Raw genomic sequence first — 23,248 nt, 5'->3', positions numbered from 1 at the left:
GGGAGGGGGAGCACGACTGAAAGTAGAAAATGCATTTTGCGCACTCTTCCTCTCTCCCATCAGCATAAATAAACAAATGAGGAATTGCCCATACCTTCATACTAACATGTAGTATACAGACCTGACTGATGATTAAAGGACACACAGGGGGATTGTCTTACTGACAAAAAGCAACTTTGTTTAATACAGATAGTTTTAGATTACAAGCTAAAATATTTTTTTTGCATTGTCATAAAAATAAATACAATTCTTATATTCCTTTGGAATAATTTCCTCCAACTGTGTTGAATGTCAGTTTTTAAAAAGAAACAGTTTAAAAAACACACATAAACTTGTTATTTCAGTACAATTGCTGTGGTTTCTAATATTCCTTGTGAGTCAATTTCTGTAGAAAAAAGGCTCTGACACTAGTGGGTGGCAGAAAAGGCGGGATTTTGAGTCTTGCTCATTAACATTCATGATATACGAACATATCGCCTCTGATTGGCTACCAACAATGCAACTCTTTCGCTGCCTTCATTTGCTCTTCATTCTTGGGTAACAATGTAACATTGATGTGTTGTGTCCACAAATAACACAAGCCTGAATGTGTTGCTAATGCTAACGGTTAGCTTTCACCCGCCTGTTCTGCTCTCTCCTGGCCACTAAATCAACACAGCCTCACCAAGCTGGGGGAATACATGAATGCTAATGTTAAAGTTAAAGTCCCATTAGTCCTCACACGCTGGTGACTTTCATCTCCTGACCCATGGGGGGGGGGGGGGGGGGGGGGGGGTGAGCTGCAACTGTGGCTGCGCTCAGGAACTATTTGGTGGTTTAACCCCCCTATCCAACCCTAAAGCTGTGTGTCAAGTGGGGAGGCATTGGGTCCCATTTTTAATGTCTTTGGTATGACCCGACCAGGATTTGAACCCCAATCTCCCAGTCCCAGGGTGGACACTCAACCACTAAGCCACTTTTACAGTGTGAAGTAGATCTGTGGTGCTTTTTCTGACCCAACCATTTCCACATCTACTTTCTTTCAGCAGCTAATACAGACCATAGCGATAGAAGACTATTTTTACGTTCAGCATGCAGGTAAAACTCAGAATGGCTGATTGTATTTCTAAAATAACAAAAGGAATACATTTTTCAGTGAACTTTTATGTTTTGTACAATCCCACGGAGATCTCAGGCAGCATGTTGCTTCTTGGTCTATGTGATGTGAATGACTCCACAACTACCAACAAAAGATTTATCCAATATCTGCAAATATGACGTTATAAACATGCCATTTGTTAAAGTCACATCAAAAGATTTATTTTCAGAGTTTTTAATTTATTTGTTTGGTCAGACAAGGTTAACTCCAAAGCGGTTGATGCTAACGTTTTTTAAAGGGAGACTAGGCAGTTTCGGCTTGCTTTCAGCACCCCCTAGTGTCTGTTTAGTGGAAACAAAAGCCAAACCTATCTCCTCGCGGTGTTTTTCTCTTTATAAAATCTTAATCTAACAGCTGAAATGGCTTCCCAGCCTTCATTAGTGTCTACAGGAGCGGTTCATCACTAAATTAAACAGATCAGCCGTGTTCATGATCTAAAAACGTGCAGGAAACATGCTGGAACTGCAGCGCCAGGTATGTCACAGACGGGACCCAAAACTCTGAAGTTGCAAATGGAATATTCCAGCCACGGGGGGCAATAGGGGCTGGTTGGCCTTTCATTAACCTTGTAAATGGTTATTTTAGCACGTATTGGCTCAAGAAAAAGATTTAAAAATATGAGAAAATATAAGTGAATACAAGTAAATATATTACGCAATAATAGGGGTGTGTGTAGGGAGTCACGCCCGTTCTGGTCCATGGGTCCCCTACTGCCCAAAAAATGAATGGGAGTCTGTGGCCAGTAAAAGTTATTTTCTGATCCCGTTTGATATGTGCTGTGGATTTGACATATGATGTCAGTGATTTTTAAAAAGACACATTTTGTGCTCATTGAAAGTGCTTATTTCCAACAGGCGGCAAAAGTTACTTTAGGGTTTTTGTGAAATGACACGAAGAACTCCGAACTGCTCGTCTCGCCAAATACACAAGAGGAGCAGACGAGGAGAAGAAGAAAATAGCTGTTTCTGTGACGTCTGATTTGTGACAAACATAGTCGAAACACACAATTATTTATCATTTAAACTGAAATACAACATATGTGTGATTGGGGGCAAAAGGCAAAGTTGACCAGAAGATAATTTTATAGTCCCATTTACTTACATTCATTTGTTTTGTTCAGGAGACCCATAGATGGATGAGGAGGAGACGTACGCTCCCTATTGGCAAGAATCTGGTGATGCGATGTTTACAATACAGGGGAGATGACATGATGTATCGTGATATTTACTGAATTTACCTGGAAAACTCGGGCCAGAATCTTCCAAATCAAATCCAGTGTTATTGCGAAACCTTGTTCTGTCAGAATTAAAGTTGTAAAAACTGCTGCCCATGGGTGTGATTTCGGGGGGGGGGGGGGGGGATGGGGGGCAAGCCCCAAATAGTTGAGGAGAGGGAAGTCTGGGCCTCTGTGCTTAGGCTGCTGCCCCGCAAATGAAAATGGATGGATAGCGTTTACTATTTTTGTTTCCTTGAAGATGAAAACAGATTTCAAGGTCGGGTTTTAGAAACCTTTCTTTTTTTCTTATTATTTTGTGTTCAAATCCAGAGTTAGCAGATGCCTTTTGGGCCCTTTCAATGTTTCAGTAACAAATGGGCCATTCCCACCTGTACCGGGTCGGCCCGGGCCGGGTAGCGTAGGTTGTTTACATATCTGGGTGGCCTGGTATTTTTCCGGGCCAACCAAGGCTCATTCTCAGCCCTCTTCTCGAGGGGGTCTGCTTCAGACCGACCAGGGCCGACACACCCACTGCTGACAGCAAATTCACACCTTCCATTAGAGCAAGCCTCTGATTGGTGGGTAGAATCAGCCCACATGGACTTAAGGCAAGGATGTGTGGAATCAACCGGGCCAGGCTGGGGCCGACTGGGGCTACCCGGCCCGGGCCAACCCGGTACAGATGGGAATGGCCCAAAAATCAATCATCAGATTCATTGATCAACATTTTGGTTTGCTTCAACTCATCCAGGCTCAGACAATTGTTTGACTTTATATTTATGTTTATGTTTATTTATTTGGCAGACACCATTGTTTACTTATAGGGCATGTTTAGTCATGAGCTCTCTCTCTTCTATGTTCATGCATTCGTTCTGCACCATGGTCCATGCACCCTCTTGTGTCGGCCTCTAAAGCCTCAGTTTCAGTCTACCATGTCTTCTTGTATCCATTCTGTGACCTTTGGCACCACTGCAACAGTTAACTTTTTAGTGTAACTTCAGTACAGAGGGTCAATGTTACTGAGCATCACATGCTGGCAGCTCTTTACCTGCATCATCACTGCAGGAGAAAAGAAGCTCAAACCAACCCACACACCTAGGCCATGACATAAGGCATCACCCACTGTGAACACATGTTTCAGCATCACGCACTACCAACACGACACAAGTGGATGTAATTACACAATACATGATTACAATTGCCAAATTTGGCTAAATTAGACCATATTCAAAAAAATTGCACGTTTGCTATTGGAAATGACGTTAACCCTAATCCTCCAATATCTTGCAGATACTGAGTTGCTCTCTCATTAAAAAACCAGTCATTCGTTGTTTATCTGACTCATACTCGTAGGTGTTTATTTCCACTGATTTTTCAGAGAAACAGAACTGAGATGTAATAGAGCAAAGACACGCCCCTCAGACTAGGCTAATGCTAGCATGTATTAAAAAAGAGCCTAGTGTTTATTTCTGGCCTGTGCAGCATTGTTGTTGCAGTTTTCTCAAGCACCACAAGAGGGGGTAAAGTACCAGCAGACCTCCACTTCAGCCACTATAGCAGCGATCTACACTGGCCTTTCAACATCTTGTGTCTGTAAACAAAACAGGATAAATAAAAGCCGTAATACCTTAGATTTGTAGAGGAAACCCCAAACTAAACCATTCCCTTCCTCTATCTTGTGTGTTACATTCTTCCTTTATTAGGATATCTGGTGTTGAGTGTTGGCAGTGCAGCTCTTCTTGGGACAAACATTACAGCATATTTTGTGCTTTAGATCATCACCGTCGTGGAGGTGTGTTGACTGGGGTGGGGGGGGGGGGGGGGGGGGCAGCCGACAAAAAGTTTTGGCTGCTTTTATTTTGAAAAGTGACACAAATGAACTATTCAGGGGACCCAGGTAAAAACGAGGCCTCATTTGTCACCAGTCACATCATTTCTGTGAACACCAGCAAGCTTTGAGTCAGACCTTTCTGACTCGCCGCTTTTTGCTTGGTACACGCCTCAGAGCCCCAGCCTCAAATGTCCCATCAGTACTCCGATGCCTGACTGTCACTTCTGTGGTTCTGCCTACGGTCTTTATTTACTTATCTAATGCTTGAGTATATTTTTTAGACTTGCTTTTATTAAATTATATCTGTGCAGTGACTAGTCTGTTGTGGTGATAAGCGAGCTAAGCCAGAGAATAAAGCTCTCCACTGATTGGTCAAGCCCAGCTCTCTCCCCTCATCACGAGTTTTGGGTAATGATCAAACGTACAAGATCATGATTACAATCAGGGCAGCAGTAGCTCAGGTGGAAGACCGGATTGCCTCATGATCGGAGGGTCATGGGTTCAATTCCAGCTCCCGCCAGGGGTATCCTGCTGTTGTGTCCTTGGGCAAGACACTTCACCCAACTTGCCTGTGTTAGTTGTGGTCAGAGGGGTTGACGGCGCCAAATGGCAGCCTCGCCTCTGTCAGACCTCCCCAGGGCAGCTGTGGCTACAAGTAGCTTACCATCACTAGCAGTGTGTGAATGTGAGAGAGTGTGAAAGCATCTTTGGGTGTCTAGAAAAGCGCTATATAAGTTCCATGCATTATTATTATTATTATTAATCATCCATAATTAGTGTCCTGCCCTTGGTGGCTGGGCTCAGTCTTCTAGAAAAAGGCTGAGGAGCTCAGACATCCTCAAAGCAGAGCAGCTGCTCCTCCTCATCAAGAGAAGCCATCTGAGGTGGTTCACATCTTTGGACAGAAAGCCTCCGGGATGCCTCACTGGAGAGGTGTTTCCAGTAAGTTCTGCCAGCAGGAGCGCACCAGGACCACCCAGTACACCATGGAGGTTGACAGTACATCTCCAGGTTGACCAGTGAACACCTTGGGATCCCTTTGGTGGAGTTGGCTGGGCTGCATTGTCAACCATAAAATGACTAAGAAAAGCTGCATCGGGCAATAATGGTTGGTTTGGACAAGCCTTGATGAGCTGATAGAGTCCGTTTGAAGTGTGAGTAAAACAGAAAGCCTTGATAAGGAGATCATAAATCAGCATCAAGTACTTTCCTCGGAAGGGCGTCAGAGATATAGATACGTTTATGTGACAGAAGGACAAACTAATGCAAATCTTCACACTGACTGGAGATTATTTCACAGTTCTGTTACTATTGACTGTAGGAGTCGTAATAATCCACACCCCTCATCATTTAAAATAAACCATTTAGTGTTTTGTTTGAGTATTTTACCCATCTCACTGATACGCCAGCTGACTCTACTAAAGTCTACATCTTCAGCCAACTCTGAAGAACAGAAAAGCTCCTGGGAGGGCTACGGTGAGAGGAAATGGTTTAAATGTAACAGGAGCAGGACAGACAGCTGCCCCAACCCACACAATGAAACATGATCTTGTGCCTTAGTAGAAAAAATATGATGTCATGGGTTGAATTATCTTTCAATCAGATCTTTGTTTTTTGTCATGCCTATTGTTTAAGATTTAGTGCTGAAGGAAGCAGAAATCTTTGCTGTTCAGAGCTACAAATGCTGCGTTGGGGCTTTCCTGACTTGTCATCATAATTTAATGTAACTTCAACGATTTTAAATGCATTTTAAACATACGAGTGCATAATTTTCTCCTTAGATTTATTATAGAGCTTGTTTTACTGTTCGGTTTGACCCAGTGCCTGCCCCGAACATCAGCAGTGTCATTCATGACCTCACACCCCATCGGTGTCTCTGGTAAGACTCAGAGAGCAAACACACGGCTGCTTAGCTCGATCCAAACAAGCGTGTAGCTTTAAGTTCAGGTTGCTTAATGGAGAGAGCCAGGTTCATACTTCAAACCAAACTTGCATGCTCCTTTAAAGTTCTACCTTTCTGTGACCATATTATAAATAATGACAAATAAGGAAGGTAATGGTTTTTAATATTATTTAACAAGATGCGATTGTAGCTTGTCAGGTCTTGATGATAAAGAATGCCCATTCATCAGTTTTCATCTGCTTGTCACTTGGGCCAGCTCCTCCGAGGGAATCCTACGGCGTTCCCTGGCCAGCCAAAAGACACAGTCCCTCCAGCGTGTCCTGGGTCTTCCTTGAGGCCTCCTCTCAGTTGGACGTGTCTGGAAAACCTCATCAGGGACGCGTTCGGGAGGATGACCGAGCTTCTCTCCCTATCTCTAAGGGAGAGCCCGGACACCCTGCGGAGAAAACAAGTTTCAGCCGTTTGTATCAGCGATCTCGTTCTTTCAGTCACTACCCAAAGCTCGTGACCATAGGTGAGGGTAGGAACGTAGATCGACCGGGAAATCAAGATCTCAATCTGCTCACCATGACAGATCGGTACAGTGCCCACATCGCTGCAGACGCAGCACCAATCCGTCTATTGATCTCACGCTCCATCATTCCCTCATACCCAGAGATACTTAAACTCCTCCACTTGGGGCAGAACCTCATTCCTGACCCGGAGAAGGTATTCTACCCTTTTCCGAATCAAGACCACGGTCTCAGATTTAGAGGAGCTGATTCTCATCCCAGCTGCTTCTCACTCGGCTGCGAACCGCTCCAGCGAAAGCTGAAGATCACGTTCTGATGAAGCCAGCGGGACCACATCATCTGCAAAAAGCAGAGGCCTGATCCTCAGGCCACCAAAACGGATGCCCTCCACACCTTGGCTGCGCCTAAGAATCCTGTCCATAAAGGTTATGAACAGAATCGGTGACAAAGGGCAGCCTTGGCGGAGTCCAACTCTCACCGAAAACAAGTCTGACTTACTGCTGGCAATGCGGACCAAGCTCTGACACCAGTCATACAGGGACCTAACAGCCCGTATCAGAGGGCCTGGTACCCCATACTCCTGGAGCACCCCCACAGGGCCCCCTGGGGGACGCAGTCAAACGCCTTCTCCAAATCCACGAAACACATGCAGATATACCTAGGGGTCTAGAGCTGGGGCCTCATTTATCAAGCTTGCTTACGCACAAAACTGGTCGGAAAACTGCGTAAGCAACTTTCCACGCAAACTTTGGGATTTGTTAAAGAAAACGTAGCGAAAAAATGTGCGCAACTTTAAGTTGACTGAGGACCTGGTTTACGCACATTTTGGACATGGAGAGCACCTGCGGTGCTGCTGCTGAGAAGGATAAAGTTATGAATTCCAGCAGCATTACCACTTGTACCCCCCCCCCCCCCCCCACACACACACACACACACGTGCACAGCCTGAAGCGCAGAATACGGAATGAGACAGAATGTTATACGTCTGTGACAGTATGAGCATCCCGTCACTGTGACAGCGCTAAGAAAAATTGACAGCAACACTTCACAACTTGTCTGTAATAAAAAAATTAAATAACAACTTTAATCGTTCCTTTTGTGTTTACTTCTTGCCCAACACGTCGGTTTAACTCAGTAAAAATTACAAAAATATTTACTGGAGTCAATGAGCTTGAACATTTCGTGAACATGGTTTAACTCAAAGCAGCTTTCCGGAGTTTTCTACTTTCAGAAATTATGTATGGTTTTTCAGAAATCTGTAAAAGTGACTATCTCATCATGTACCGTGACATAATGTAAGCATTACATCTTTTTTATTTGCTAAGCACGCCCCCTGTCCCGCAGAGCTCCGTGCAATAGGAAACTGAGCGCCGACCAGAACTAACCAATAGCGTTAGACGACCGCTTAGACGCTTCACATTTAAGGAATGCCTCGGCTGATGCAGAGTTGATGAACCTTTCACGGACAAGAAAGTCTCTAAAATATAAATATATGAGAACACAACATGACATGAGAATATTACTCGTGAAACATGTTTTAGCTGTTTGTCGGCTACAGAAGCACATTTATAAACAAGAAATGTGAAATCGCCATCTTAAGAACACAGAGCGACAGACTTTTTGTGTCATATGCCTGTCAGCCACTAGATGGTGCCATCAGATAAGAGAAATACTCCGGAAAGAGACTTTAAGTGAGCTAAACTAACTTGTCAGGTTTTACAGTGCAGTTCTATAAAACACCTGTCGTGTTTGATGAACTGCTGATAAATGGGTGATGAGTAATACTTGAATGGTTTCATTTTCACGTAAACAACCCATAAAGTACCAAATACTCTAACTAGATTACTGATACAGTACATTATACCGAATGGTGTGTGCGTGTGTACGGAAGTGGTATTGTTCTGTGTTTGGAGCTTCGTTCCAGTCTGCCTCTGGTTTAGTATGAGTAACCCAAAGATCCTCTGAACCAGCCTGGCAAACCATCGTACATGTATGAATATAAAGTCTGGCCATGACCCACAGACAGAGTTCAGTCGAGGAGCAGAATCTACGGTTGTGTCTCAGTTTGAAACATCACAATGTTTGGACAAACAATGTAATGTACTCATCGCTATGAATATCAGTCAACGGGCCAGTAGTGGACCTGCTGAGGCTCAAATGGAGCGTGGCTAGACTGACCTGTGGCCCGAAATCCTTTTGCTTCTACTATGGTCTGTCTAGATTTCTAGACTTCTCATGAACCACTGGATGATCCTAGTTTGAAGTGACAATATGTATTTTTACCTCTAGTCTCTGGAAATATCCATCGGACTGTTGTTGAAAATGATAAAATGACGCCCAGTCGTAACCGTAAGTACATAGGGCACAGGTCTTTTGTCTTTGGGGGGCATCATATTAGACGCCATGTTTCCTTCTGGCCGGCTCGGGGTCTTGCACCTGTCGATGACGTCACACTGGATGACTGGCTGGATGTACGACCTGTGGAAGTTACGTTACTTCTTCAAAAACATTTAGGCAGTAAGAAACACAAATTTAATAACAAAACTGCAAAACCCCTTCCAAAACATATGTGAAAGAACAGAGTCGGAAAAGAGATGCAATAAATTTTGGCTTGGTGGTATTGCCGTAGTATGATGATGTAATCGGCATGCAGGCAGCAGATCTAGACACTACGGCGCCAGAAAACTACAATCGGCACACAATCGACGGAATCAGCTGAAGGACAACTTCTGGATGACTTGTCAGGCTTGTTCCAGCACCATGGACAGAGCCAGGGGTTAAAATGCTCCCATTGGTTAATCATTAATATGTATTTTTTTAATGATGTAGATGAATGGCTTATCTTTTACAGCATCATATTCTTTTAATTGGGTTTGCTCCGAGTGCTTCTTGGAAACACCAAAGAATTGGCTCAACTGGGAAAAAAAGAAAAAAGAATGATGCCAAACACCCAGCGACCATAGTTACACTTCCTTGTTTTGTACATGAAGTTTTTTGAGACAAAACTAAAGCCCTGAGGTCATGCTGAGGTGTGTCCTTGCAGTGTCTGGGTGTGAGCTCCATAGTTCTGTGTGTTACGCAGTGAGAGTCGATCTGCTTGGAAAAGATGGCTGCAGGGGGTTTCTCTTACACATTTATGACAAGGATGAAATGAAAATGTCCTCAATTAGAAGCACGTCAACACTTGACTGACATTCCTTATCAGCGCTGCTTGATGTCACCATAGTAACAGCTCGGTAACACAGAAGCTTGATTTATGACTCAGCAGTTTTCAGCTCAAACCCTCGGCGGCCTGCCTGCGTATTCAGGTGTGCTCGGACCATATGTGCAGTGCACGCAAGCGGAGATGAACACAAGGCGACAGTGTGTTTTGCAGCTCTCTGTCACACACACTCTTCTTCCAAAATGCTGAATTCTTTCCACAGATCCCTGTGATAACACAGCCGGCGCTGCCTTTTGAAAAGCAGGTGAACGCATTATTGGCGCAGAGAGGAGAATTCCTGAGCCATCCACCCATGCCTGGCCTCCTTTTGATCTCAAAAACTGTGTTTGCCCCTCACACAACTGAATCACACATGTTGCTTCATGTGATTTATGGGCTTCTGAACGGCTCTTCCCGTGTAGCTTATACTTTAGCTACAGCAACTAAAGAAAAATAAAACCTAAAGTATTTTTCTATCTGAACAAAAGAATATGGAAACATGAATTCCCATTTATTTTTGCACTATATTTAATCCTGAAAGAAAAACAATAACAGCCATTTTCAATTAAAACTCTTAGTTTAGAGGAGCTTTTTCTCTAGAATACATGAACTACGTTGATAACATAAAACAGAGTTACTGTTTTGCATGCTTCTCTTTTTTTTTACCAGAATTGTCTGAAATTGCACAGTTGCACAAAACCATCCTAAAACCTGCACATCCACCTTGCAACATCTTCTGTCAGGTCCCATTTGTCTCCTCTGTATCCATCACGTGCCTGCCGACCTTCATCCAGCTCTACTTGCAGGTGAAACCTGAACTATTTGTGGCTCAGTGGGACTTCGTGGACGGGATGCGTTCTAAGCAACCCTTTGTTTCCCTCCTCTTTGTGAAAGGAGTGCCATTTGTTCAGGTGCTCGTTCTCTCTCTCTCTCGCCCTCTTTTGCTGTCACTGCTTCAGCAGCCTCTTCATTCAGGCGATTTTCCTCCGAGGGGACTCATCTGAACCCAGGGTATCTACAGCTGTCTTTGATTTGTCAGCTGAAGCTCTGTGAGACATACATAGAAATCAAACACTTTGTCAAAGTGTGATTAAAGTGTAATTAAAAGAGTGACGAGTTTGATTTTAAAACTCACCTGATGGTGCTGAGCGTGTCAAGCTGCAGACTCTTCACCGATGAGATTTCAGGGCTGCACAAATGAAAATAACAAAAAATCACCAACGACTACAGAAACCTCAAATGTTCTGAATTAGCTGCATGAAAGCACCTGCTCTCATTTCACGATCACGTTTAAGACCTTCTTTGTCACTTTTGCACAACTACTTAAAGTCACTTTTCAGTCGGTTTCTCTGAGTTCACGCGTCTCGTCTGCTGCCTGTGAGCCTGTTGCTCACCGTCTCCTCGACTTCAAGCTGTCGTTTTAGTACAGTCATTTCTGGGGAATGTGGCTATAAGTTTCACAGCCTCCAACAACTATCATGCACCTACACACACACACACACACACACACACACACACACACACACACACACACACACACACACACACACACATACACACACACACACACACACACACACACACACACACACACTCTAATAATAGCACACATTTCCTGACAGCCCACCACTCCCTGGCCTCTTCAGTCCCCACCTGCAGCTACAAAGTGTTTTTGAGGAACGGGGAGGATGCCTTGACTCACCGGAGACAACAGAAACGTCTGCAGGTCTGATCATCAGGGTTGGAACAGGCGCAGCGTCCAGTGGACCGTTTACGACGCAGCAAAGCACCACCCAAACCATAAAGAGTTGTTTTACTGCAGAGGAAACAAAAAAAATAATACTCAGAGTCACAGTGGCGATATAAACACATTGCAGACTTTGCTCTTTGCTGCTCTGTTACTGCAGATATGGGGATTGTTCAGCTGTCTTTAAACTTTGCATCAGAGTTGCTTAATTTTAAGCCAGACCGTGTTGTTTCTCTGTAACACCCTCGTGCTCACCTGGGTGTGTTGATCCAGATGATGTCCAGATGACAGAAGTAGTGGCACTCAGAGTCCAGCCGGTTGCTGCAGGCGCAGCGCCGGGTCCGGGCTCGGTGCACCGGGGGACTACCATCGATGCCTTCAGGGACATCCTTCACAACTGGAAGACCCAAACCTACGGCGTTCCAAAGAGGCACTCTGTTAGGGTGAACCCTCAGCTCCACAAGGACAGCCGTCCTTTTGCAGTAAAATAAAAATTGTCTTGAATATTTTCTTTAAATTCACTGGATGACAAAACCTAAACTGTTTCTCTGTGAAAGGATAATAAAAAATCCCAAACATAAATATTCCTGCTCTTAAACAAAACGCATTTCTAATAATAAAACATGGGAAAAACATAAACTTCTGCTGCTTCCTGAATTATTTAAAAAGATTAAAAAAACAGATAATTTTAGCTTCAGAAGCATAAAAACAAAAATTCTGTGTTCACAATGATAAAATCCTCTTCTTTTATCACAAATGGAAAAAGTCAAATGTCCAGTTTTACACCTAAAAGCACCTCAATAAAACAAAACTTTAACTCAAAGACTCACCATCCTGAACAGAAGTCCAAATAGTGACAAGGAGAAGAAGGTAGCTGTGTGTGGCCATGCTCTGCTCCCTGAACCTCTTTATTCTGCTGTTGTGGTTCCTGTGCTGAAGGTGTTTGAGCTTTATACCTCTCCTCCCCAGTGATGTCATGGCAGAGGCTCCCCCCACGCCCGCCTGTCACAGAGCAGCAGCCCACGACCCTCAGGGTGCTCCAACCTGTGGCACGAATCTCGGAAGCTTTCCATCCCTGATAAATGTCACCTGCTGAATGACGTTTGAACTTGAATGAGGAATCATCTGGCTATGGGGAGAACAAGAGATGGGTTTCACAGATTACTGATCTGAGGCAGTGACCACTGCAGTCACACGTGGGAGGAGATAAGAGGAAGATGCTGAAGGGATGTTTTATCAGAGATATTTTGTGTTTTTTAACCCACAAAAGCAGGATCTTTACAATGCAAAAACATACAAAATGTCTGATTCACAGAGTCGCAGCAGTGCACCTGATCAGCTGACCCGAGAGAACGGGAGGAGGCTGCAGCAGCTCAGAGAGGCCGGACGGGGCGAGGCCGCATGGAAGTAAATAAAAAACTTGTGGATCCTAAAGTGAACAGGCAAACAGTGGAGAGAGGGTACAACAAAGAGTAATGTGCTCATATTTACATGATGAAAGGTGCTGGAGGGTTTTGTGACACCTGAAGAAGCTCTGACCTTTGTTTATTTATTTATTTGTAGAACAGTGTCATGTTTTTGGGATGGAATCGAATAGGAGCAAACAGGAGGGTACCTACAACTGAGCCCTGTGGAACGCCTCACTATAGAGGAAGAAAAGAGGTCACCGAGACCACCCCTGGTGCCCACAGCTCCAAATGACAAAAAGTTCACGTTCCAAAATAACACCGACGTCCATGTCAGGAGCATAAAAACACACAGTTCTGTGACACGAGCTGAAAACATGGCTGTGAGTTTAATGTTGGGTATCTATTAATGTTTTAAATGTGAAAAAATAAAATTCTCCTTTATTTTTTAGCAGGACAGTGTCTGAGTTGTGACTGACTCAGAAACGGTGTGAAACTCATTCATCTGATTGCCGCGTACAGACAGTGTGACTAACTTCTGCCTGACAGGCTGCAGGGATCCTGCTCGTGTCACACCTGCATGACCTGCAGGGACAGGTCAGCCCTGTCGGGTCAGGCTGATAGTCAAATATCAGCCTTTACTCATGAAAACACAGGAAATACAGAAACGACACGGCTGTCATTAGAGAATCTGCTGCTCCAGCTGAAATGGGCAACATCTGCATTAAACAGGAAGAAGATACAACCATAGGCGTGGAAACTTGGAATGATTTTGTGACGTTCTGCTATAGGAACCAAGCATCACCTGTAGGCTGTTTTTACATTTATGAAAACATGAAAGGGAATCAGTAAATTCCTAAAAAGAAAGACTTAACTTAAATAATAAAAAATGGCTTTAATTTATTATAATAATTTTATCATGTAACCTAATTTCATTTGCTGTGTGAGGGGCTTTATTCCCTTCATAATTAAAATGTCATAATGCTATAAAAAACTTTAATTCTGCTCCTTTGTTACGTTTGTACTGTGTTTGTTTTCTGATTGGGTTTTCTTCAGTTCTTCGTTGTATACAGTGTGATGAGGGTTTGTTTCACCTTTGCTGACTAATTCTGCTCGTTTTCATCGTTTTATCCGAGTCCGGGTCGAGGGGGTAGCAGCTCCAGTGGAGAGGCCAGAGCCTACCCGATGACTCCACCAGCTCCACTGCCAGAATCCCCAGGCGTTCCCTGGCACAACATCCTCCTGGAGCTTTCTTCCTGTTAAAAAGGAGTTTTCCTCTCCACTGTCGCTGCATGCTTGCTTAGATGAGGATTGCTGTAAAGACTTTGACACTAGTCAGTGACTCGATGCAACCTGCTGGGTTCCTTATATAAGAAACCTTTTACTCATTGACTTAATGACCTGACTCTTGTCGTGATTTGGCATTATATAAATAAACTTTAATTTAATTTAATTGAAAATGGAAGCATAATCCCTCCAGCAAATTTAAAAAAACTTTATTTGTAGAAAGAAAAACAACAAAACAAGGCAAAATGTCATGAATAAGAGCTAATTCAAATGCCATGCCAATTTTTATGCCTATATAATATTTTCTTATGAGTAATTTAATTAAAACAGTAACAAAAGCTTAAAATGACTGTTTAAATTGCTCTTTGATATTTCAAACATATTTGACAAAAACAACTGACCGAGTCCTCATTGACTCGTGAAAAAATGAAGTTGCTGACAAGTAAAAAATGTTGTTTCATTGGAACTTTTCACATGAATAAACACACTGACTGCATTCATGAGTGTGTACGTAGCTCTTTCCTGCAGCAGCACATTTTCCACTCATGTTAAAGCTTCTCTCCACACTCTTCCCACCCTACAACGCGTCCACTGGCTCTGCCACTGCACTGGTCCCCACACCTTTGGCTGCAGACCGGCTGTAAAGGTCAGTGCTCATAGCATGATTTTTACCATCTTTATTTACAAGATATTTGCACCAAAATCATAAATGATTCTTTGTGGAGAGTCCTATTCAACTATCAGTGTATCGTAATTTCGTTTACTGTCAATAACGTTAAATAATAATGTGTTTTAAGTGACAGTGTGTATTTTTCCTGGCGACAGGGGGCAGTAGATACCTAAATTACTGCAAGCAAGTAGTGTTTTTGTGTTGGAGTAAGATCTTCACAACGGATGACCATTAGGGTCAAAAACCCCCAGGGGAGTACAAACTTCATCAAAATGACAAACACACAACTTATTGTGGGCAGTCTAAGGCACACCTGTACATTATTCATGCTGTCTAATCTTGATAAGCTGCACCTGTGAGGTGGGATGGATAAAGGAAAAGTGCTCACTAACACACATGTAGACACATTTCAGAACAATATTTGAGACTTGTGGGCGTTTTGGTGTATGCATGTTTGAGTTCAGCTCATGAAAAATGGGAGAAAAAACAAAAGTGTTGCTTTTATATTTCTGTTTAGTGTAAATTAAACTTTCAATAACATGTGTTCAGTGGTTCATGAGTTTTAAGACATGGCAGCAAACTCCAGAAAAGCAAAAACACTCACGCTGCAGGCTCTGAGCATAGCGCCTCCTCAGCTGGAACAATTCGGCTCCAGCCCGATCTGCGGCCTCGCGCAAGCCGAGATCTGGCGAGGCAGACATGTGGGAGCTGAGCGTGAAATGCTTCATCAGAAATGAAGGAAGCCCCGGCGGAGGACTGCCTTTTTAACCCTCCCACTGTCCTAATGGGTGTGACCCCGCAAGGACAGTTGACCACTGAGCAGGGTTGATGGTTTATCACTTGAGGTCCACGTGGCAGGGGTGAGGAGTGAGCACCACCTCACCCCTGCCACGTGGACCTCAAGTGATAAACCATCAGTCCTGCATAATGGTCAGTGTTGGGAGTAATGCGGTACAGAAGTAATTAATTACTGTAATGCATTGCTTTTTGCTGTAATGTGGTAATGTAAGGCATTACAGGGAAAGAAAATGGTAATATTTACTCGGTACAATTGTCAGTAACGCGGTAATTACAATGCATTTTAAACCCAGAATCAAGATACGTTTCTTAAAAATTCAAATTGCGGGAAACCCGAAAAAAGATCCGGTATCTGCATATATTACGTCATTTATGGACTCAGCTTTGCGGGCAGAGAGGACGTAGCGGTAACGGCTCAACTACTCCAGCTGCGTCCTGCACGCGGCCACTGTAACATTCACAAAATCGCTCCACTAAAACAAAATAATTCACTTGCGATCGTTCATATCAGCGCATGTTCTCTGGTATTCTGTACTTTTCTGACATGCTTTGCCTCATCTGAGTTAATCTGGGCCCCAGTGATTTTAACTCATTGCTGCTGGAGCGCCGCGCATGTGAAGATCCCTTTGGCTGATAGTTAGAAAGTAGGAAGTCTAGGAAACAGTTTTTTCTGGAAGACGGAGAAAACATGCAGCATGCAGGAAGGTTAGAGAGAGAAAGGGCCGGAAATTATTCAAATAAAATCAAGAAAACAAAACAAAGTGCTTGAAAAGACAAAAAGTAGGTAGATTTATCCCCAATACACATTTTTACCAGTGAAAAGCAATAATATAAGCATTTAATATTTATACATGTGATAGAATCAGATCACCCCAGAAGCCAGTCTATGGGATTAGATTTGTGCCAATAGGATCAAGAAAAACACTTTGGAGAGCAAACAAATTTTAAGACATTGAGAGAAAAATATGGGATTAGATTTGTGCCAATAGGATCAAGAAAAACACTTTGGAGAGCAAACAAATTTTAAGACATTGAGAGAAAAAACATTGGTTTCAAAAGAAAAACTTACGATCTGAATCAGATTCTTAAAATGATCAAGAAAAACACTTTGACGGTCAAACATAAATTAAAAAATTGACAAAACAAAAATATTGACTAAAGGAAAAAAACATGTTTCAAAAGTAAAACTTACTATCTGAATCAACTTCTTAAAATGAGTAACAAAGTATGTTTCCTTTTTCTGTTTGCTAGTTTTGTTCCCGCTGCTCACAGCTTTGCTCTCACTACCAGATTTGCACTTACACTGTCTGGCTTTCTCCTTTGCAATCCCTGAGTTTTTGGTTGCAATTCTGACACAACCCTTTCGGGTGGGCGGGACTTCTGAGAAGTCCTCTCCCATAGGACAGTGGTTTCTCTTGAGTGACAGTTCAGTGACCTGGAAGTGATGTGGCCTCCGAGACATTTTTTTCTACCTGGTCAACAACATGAATTTTGAGCCCCAAACACGTTATTTCTGCTGTCTGTGGTGTCTACTGAGGATCTAAAGTGAGTATTGATAATATATTTTATCTTTTCTTAGTTAATCTGTAAGTTAAACCACTTTTTAAGTTGGTTTAAAGCAGACGTTAGCTCACTAGCTAGCTGCTAAGCAAGCCATTGTGCTAGCCTCAGGACAATGGTCTATTGTTCCAGAGAGACGTATTAAAAACTCATCTTAACATATTCATTACTGGTTTCATGGAATTAATTATTGCAGTTTATGTTAATAAGTTTGCTAAATTTTCAGGAACCTGTGGAACATCAGAGACTTTGCAGCTATTAGAGCTAACCTGTGTACTGCTAACTTGCTACAGAGGAAGCAGCAGAAAGCTGAGCTAACAGGCTGTTTTGCAGGTAAATACTCTTTTAGTGGAACTGCAGGATTTTTATGGTATAACTCAGAATCTACATGAGCTATTGTGGGAAGACATTTAAACTACATTTACATACAGATAAATGTATTTTTTATTCCATGTTACTTGGATGGGCTAAACAAGTTCATAGTTCTGCCTGCTCCTTTTTCAGTGAAATGAATGGATTATATGATGTAACTCTGACTGAATAATTATCTAAGTGAGTATGTTTGATAATAAATTTATTTCCAGTATACAGATCTGACATTTGTTTGTCAGAACAAGACAAATCAGATTCAATGTGCTTTCTGTCACGTGTTCTATATTCTCCATCAAAAGAATGTTATCCAAGGCAGATAATCAATAATGAGTTTAATACATGTTTTTAATTAATTTTTACATAAAATCTATATTTTTGTCTTAAAGCTATTTTAGACTGGCTTTCTCAGTCCTAGCACCGTTACTCTGGAACCATTTGCCACCCTCAGTTAGGCTTTCCCCCTCTCTGCTAGTCTTTAAGAATCACCTAAAAACACACCTCCTCTGCTTGGCGTTTCCAGAACATGTTTGATTTTGGCCCTCTTTTATGTTGAATTTATTTCAGTTTTCATTGGTTCACTCAATCCATCCACTCAATCCAAATGTGTTTCACACATTTGTCCTGTACCAGAGTGTTTCATCTATCTTGTAATTTCCATTTTGTATTTTGTAATTTGAATTGCTTTTATTGTTGATTTATTCAATATATTTACCTACAACTGTACCATGTTCAGCGCTTTGGGCTTCCTGACAGGGTTGCGGAAGGTGCTTTATAAATAAAGCTTTGATTGATTGATTGATTGATTTTTTATTTATTTGTTCTTTCTTTTAGATTGAAAACTACTGCATTGCATTACAATGGAAGTGCTACACGGCCACATGCATCAACTGCAGCTGGTGAGCTAAGACACACCATAGTGTACACAAAGTACACTGCAGACAAGGGATGTAAGAAAATATCAATATGACAATATATCGCAATATATTTTCCCAGTGATATTGTATCGATATTCTCAAACTGTGTCTCTAAAATATCGATATGGCAATATATCGTGATATTTTTTCCTGAGATATTACATCCATTTTCAAAAGCAGTGTATCTAGTTTTTGGAAGAATTTACATGCAAACATTTGTGTATTTTCTTTGTTTTTGGTGCACTTTAAATGTCGACCGCTAGTCGGCAGCAGTGTGCATTGGGTTTTGTTTCCACCATTGAAATTTAAATCTCGCTATTATGGTTCAGATAAAGCCGGGCATACACTGTGCGACTTTTTCACTCGCAGCGTTCAGCTTCAGCTCCAGCTCACACTGTACGACTTCCTCGCAGGGCAGATCTCACGAGTCAGGCGCTCACACTGTACGACCCAGTTCTCGGATGCGACCTGACTGCTCATACTGTACGTCTGGTAGCAACACGTCGGCCCTAAAAATGTGCTAAAAATAGCAGTTTTTACTCAACACGTCAGACGTTTTTGTCTTGTTTTGCCTGTTGTCCTTCGGGAGTGCTGCAGGAGGACACACAGGGATTTATGGGGGTTGGATGAGGAAAACGAAATAAAGTAAATCTGTGTTTTGTGATCAGTTTAGTTTGACATGAACACGACGAACATGCTTTCTTGACAATCTTTGTGAGTAAAAAAAAACGTGTAGAAACAAAAACGAACAGCGTGTGTTATTAGGGAAATAGCGAGCGGCGTTGATGCATGATTGCACATGCGGCGTGAGCGGTTCTGATACTTTTTGGGTCGCAGCTGCTCGCAGCGCCGCTTCAACAGTGCCATACCCTCACGAGGGACGAGCTAAATATTAAACACGCCAGAAGTCCGTGCGACCTCACGATTGCTTATCGGCAGCTGGTCACGTGGTGTTAATCGCCTCTCGTAACCCCCTGCACACTACACGACGCTCAGCGCAAAACTCGCCCCGATGTTGTGGATTCTCGCACGACTGGAAAATCGGCTCAAAAAAGTGAAAAAGTCGCACAGTGTACACCCGGCTTAAGTCATGTTACATATGTTATCAGTTTGGACTGTCTATTGAATATTCCTACAATAAATTCAGTCAAAAATACACATCCCTACTGCAGACCAATCCCACCTCATGTATTTCATAGGATGTATAATAAACCCACAGTGATGGTTATGGATAAATATCTGTACTAATGGTAATCTTTTTCCATTGTTTCCAGTTGACAAGCATATGGACCTATTGTTCGAGTCCGTGGTGGTGGATGCTCTACCATATCAGGAGTCTGTGGTGGTGGATGCTCTACCATATCAGGAGTCTGACTAAGTACCCGGGCCTGAACCTCTCTGTGTCTAGTTCAAAAGACCTGCTGTAAGCAGGCACAGGTTAAGATTTTAAAAGAACCTGTAAGGTGAGCAACACAACACAATATAAATCTTTATTATTATTGTACGCTGTACAGCTAGAATAAACTTGCATGCTCAGAAGCCACGTATGATTACATCGCCTACAGGTTGCCTGATGCTGAACTTCGGGCAGCTGCGTGTGACTGTACTCCCGAGGAACAACCGCCTGTGGGAGGAGTCGTTGTGTTGCTGTCAGGAGTTTGGGTTGGAGTCCTGGGTTTGTGTTCCCTTTAATCTCTTCCTTAGCCTTGCTAGTCACCATTGCAGAGAACCATGGAGAGGCTTACCTGAAAACTCTTCTCATGGGGCAGGCACATCCTCACACACCTGTAACCCCATCCTTGAATAAAAGCTGGTAGCTGGTCACTCATCAGTGTTTTAACCCATATCTAGCCCATGACTCTGCCGTTTTTCAAACTTACGTTCTCATGTTCTATGAAGATCTATGGGAATTCTTTCCTTGAAGCTCCTTATCACACAACCGTACTGGCAGTCGGCTTACCCACTACCTTCTGCTCACCCGCTTGCAACTCATGCTGTCATTCTCCCAGACTTCTGGTTGTTTCTCCACCATTCTGCTGTCTCCCGTCTGCGCTATGACTTCAGACTGTAAGTACCTAAACTTTTCCTTTTGTAAGTCTCTCTTTAGTCATTACTAACACTCAATTTTACCTCAGGGCCTTCTGATCTTTAAACACTAAAACCTGTGGCTCCATCTCTGTGGCGTTTCTCAATCTCTGTAAGCTACCTGCACAGTCTAAGAAAACCCTGACCTGTTGCCTCTTACTAACCTCTGCTCTTCCTCGCAGAAGCTTCTGGTTCCTGATCTCCAGCTGTTACCTCTTCAGTCATCCGTCAAACATTTTAATAAACTAAACTGTTTTTAGCTCATTTGTCTCCTGAGTTTCTCTGCACGAAGGTCAGGTTGTTGCAAAAATCATGACATCAGCAATTACTTTGCACAACTTTGTTAAACAGCTGATATTAATTTCAAGTGTATCTTTAAAAATACATTGAATGTCAAAGTGAATGAAAGGCATCCATTCAGCTTTCGGTGTCTTATGCAGAATTTTACGGACAGGCACCAAAACAGGAAATTTATAAATTGAGATTTATTTATTAAATCAGGTAAACCATAATAAAATACTAATGTTTAAAGTCCGGAGGAGGGAGGAAGGCTTTATAGCAGGGGTATTCAATTCTAGTCCTGGATGGCTGGTATCCAGCACGTTTTAGTTGTTTCCCTGCTCCAACACACTTGAATCAGGGGTTGAATTACCTGTGCAGCAGCTCTGCAGAAGCCTGTTAATTATCTGCTGACTGAAATCAGGTGTGTTGAAACAGTTAAAACTAAAACGTGCTGGATACCGGCCCTCCAGGCTCAGAAGTAAATACCCCTGCTTTATAGGCACAGAGAACTCCCATCAGGATCCTGGAGACGGCACAAGGAGATGACGACATGAGTGTGCCCTCCCAGATCACACCAACACCACCTGACCACATGGAGGCATGTGTCTGTAAGAAAGAAAAACTGGTGATGTATGAGATCTAAACAAAATCTACGAACAAAATCAATTTTACAGTTGTTTAACCTGCTGAGCATCGCCTCCCCAAAGAGCAGCACAAAGGTGCAACTGGCTCAGAACCAGGGTGCTCCGTAATGCAGGTAGTCACCTCCTCCTGCTGACACCCGAGGATTGCCTACAACAAAGGGAAAACTGATATCAATAAGGAAATAATTAAATCTGAGCTAAAAGTTTAATTTTAGTGTGACGTTTGAGATTGTGGGAAATAAATGTGGACATTATGATTTTCTATTGTGGGGTCAGTACCTTGGGCGTTTCTCTGCAGCAACATTTTGTCTGGCTGACAATGAAGTAGAAAAGTCACCAGTTGAGGCAGAGTTAGACTATATTACTCCAGCTAAGCTAAATGTAGCTAAACTAGACACTAGTCACCAGACTATGGTTACTATAGATTTACTAGAGTTACATCATATACAGTAATCCATTCGTTTCACCGAAAAAGGAGCAGGCAGAACTATGAACTTGTTTAGCCCGTCCAAGTAACATGGAATAAAAAATGCATATATATGTAAATGTAGTTTAAAAGTCTTCCCACAATAGCTCATGTAGATTCTGAGTTATACCATAAAAATCCTGCAGTTCCACTAAAAGAGTATTTACCTGCAAAACAGCCTGTTAGCTCAGCTTTCTGCTGCTTCCTCTGTAGCAAGTTAGCAGTACACAGGTTAGCTCTAATAGCTGCAAAGTCTCTGATGTTCCACAGGTTCCTGAAAAATTAGCAAACCTATTAACATAAACTGCAATAATTAATTCCATGAAACTAGTAATGAATATGTTAAGATGAGTTTTTAATACGTCTCTCTGGAACAATAGACCATTGTCCTGAGGCTAGCACAATGGCTTGCTTAGCAGCTAGCTAGTGAGCTAACGTCTACTTAAAACCAACTTAAAAAGTGGTTTAACTTACAGATTAACTAAGAAAAGATAAAATATATTATCAATACTCACTTTAGATTCTCAGTAGACACCACAGACAGCAGAAATAATGTGTTTGGGGCTCAAAATTCATGTTGTTGACCAGGTAGAAAAAAAAATGTCTTGGAGGCTACATCAATTCCAGGTCACTGAACTGTCACTCAAGAGAAACCACTGTCCTATGGGAGAGGACTTCTCAGAAGTCCCGCCCACCCGAAAGGGTTGTGTCAGAATTGCAACCAAAAACTCAGGGATTGCAAAGGAGAAAGCCAGACAGTGTAAGTGCAAATCTGGTAGTGAGAGCAAAGCTCTGAGCAGCGAGAACAAAACTAAGGAAATTGATAACAAAAACACATAGAGTTAAACAGAAAAAGGAAACATACTTTGTTACTCATTTTAAGAAGTTGATTCAGATAGTAAGTTTTACTTTTGAAACATGTTTTTTTCCTTTAGTCAATATTTTTGTTTGGTCAATTTTTTAATTTTTGTTTGACCGTCAAAGTGTTTTTCTTGATCATTTTAAGAATCTGATTCAGATCGTAAGTTTTTCTTTTGAAACCAATGTTTTTTCTCTCAATGTCTTAAAATTTGTTTGCTCTCCAAAGTGTTTTTCTTGATCCTATTGGCACAAATCTAATCCCATAAATCCTAGCTCAGACAGCACATCACCTTCCACCGGATGTGTCATGAGTTCACCAGGCATCAGATTACCAAACTCATACCGAAGTTGTTT

General features: G+C 42.4%; 1 protein-coding gene and 2 long non-coding RNA genes across 6 annotated transcripts; 1 reads left to right on the top strand and 2 right to left on the bottom strand.

The window, feature by feature from the left end:
- Nucleotides 1-8,908: 8,908 nt before the first annotated feature.
- LOC107395642 (endothelin-2) lies at nt 8,909-12,608 on the bottom strand. The gene is made up of 5 exons (XM_054735511.2): nt 12,380-12,608; nt 11,805-11,961; nt 11,505-11,618; nt 10,938-10,991; nt 8,909-10,849 (listed from the first exon to the last, which is right to left on the bottom strand). The coding sequence occupies exons 1-5, from the start codon at nt 12,525-12,527 to the stop codon at nt 10,774-10,776; spliced, it is 549 nt and encodes a 182-aa protein (XP_054591486.2). The 5' UTR covers nt 12,528-12,608; the 3' UTR covers nt 8,909-10,773.
- Nucleotides 12,609-16,306: 3,698 nt separating this feature from the next.
- Nucleotides 16,307-21,004, top strand: LOC139069819 (uncharacterized). 4 transcript variants are annotated; one of them, XR_011520487.1, is made up of 7 exons: nt 16,307-17,255; nt 17,497-17,603; nt 18,474-18,538; nt 19,831-20,019; nt 20,122-20,623; nt 20,692-20,753; nt 20,824-21,002. It is a non-coding gene; the product is annotated as an uncharacterized lncRNA (long non-coding RNA). The 4 variants fall into 4 exon arrangements; XR_011520486.1 differs by having other exon boundaries at nt 20,692-21,004; XR_011520485.1 differs by having other exon boundaries at nt 20,122-20,753; nt 20,824-21,003.
- Nucleotides 21,005-21,108: 104 nt separating this feature from the next.
- Nucleotides 21,109-22,859, bottom strand: LOC107397340 (uncharacterized). The gene is made up of 4 exons (XR_001574504.3): nt 22,549-22,859; nt 22,201-22,307; nt 21,607-21,715; nt 21,109-21,529 (listed from the first exon to the last, which is right to left on the bottom strand). It is a non-coding gene; the product is annotated as an uncharacterized lncRNA (long non-coding RNA).
- Between the last annotated feature and the right edge of the window lie 389 nt (nt 22,860-23,248).

Source organism: Nothobranchius furzeri, chromosome 5 (assembly GCF_043380555.1).
Source record: "Nothobranchius furzeri strain GRZ-AD chromosome 5, NfurGRZ-RIMD1, whole genome shotgun sequence".
In the NCBI taxonomy this organism is placed as follows: Eukaryota; Metazoa; Chordata; class Actinopteri; order Cyprinodontiformes; family Nothobranchiidae; genus Nothobranchius; species Nothobranchius furzeri.
This window is presented reverse-complemented; position numbering and strand designations above follow the sequence as displayed.

Excerpts from the sequence above, each read along its gene's own strand:
- LOC107395642 (XM_054735511.2), bottom strand. The coding sequence starts at position 12,527 with ATGACATCACTGGGGAGGAGAGGTATAAAGCTCAAACACCTTCAGCAC. Across the intron at positions 11,962-12,379 it reads TTGGACTTCTGTTCAGGATG|GTTTGGGTCTTCCAGTTGTG; the intron begins GTGAGTCTTTGA and ends GGAACGCCGTAG. Across the intron at positions 10,850-10,937 it reads GACACGCTCAGCACCATCAG|AGCTTCAGCTGACAAATCAA; the intron begins GTGAGTTTTAAA and ends TATGTCTCACAG.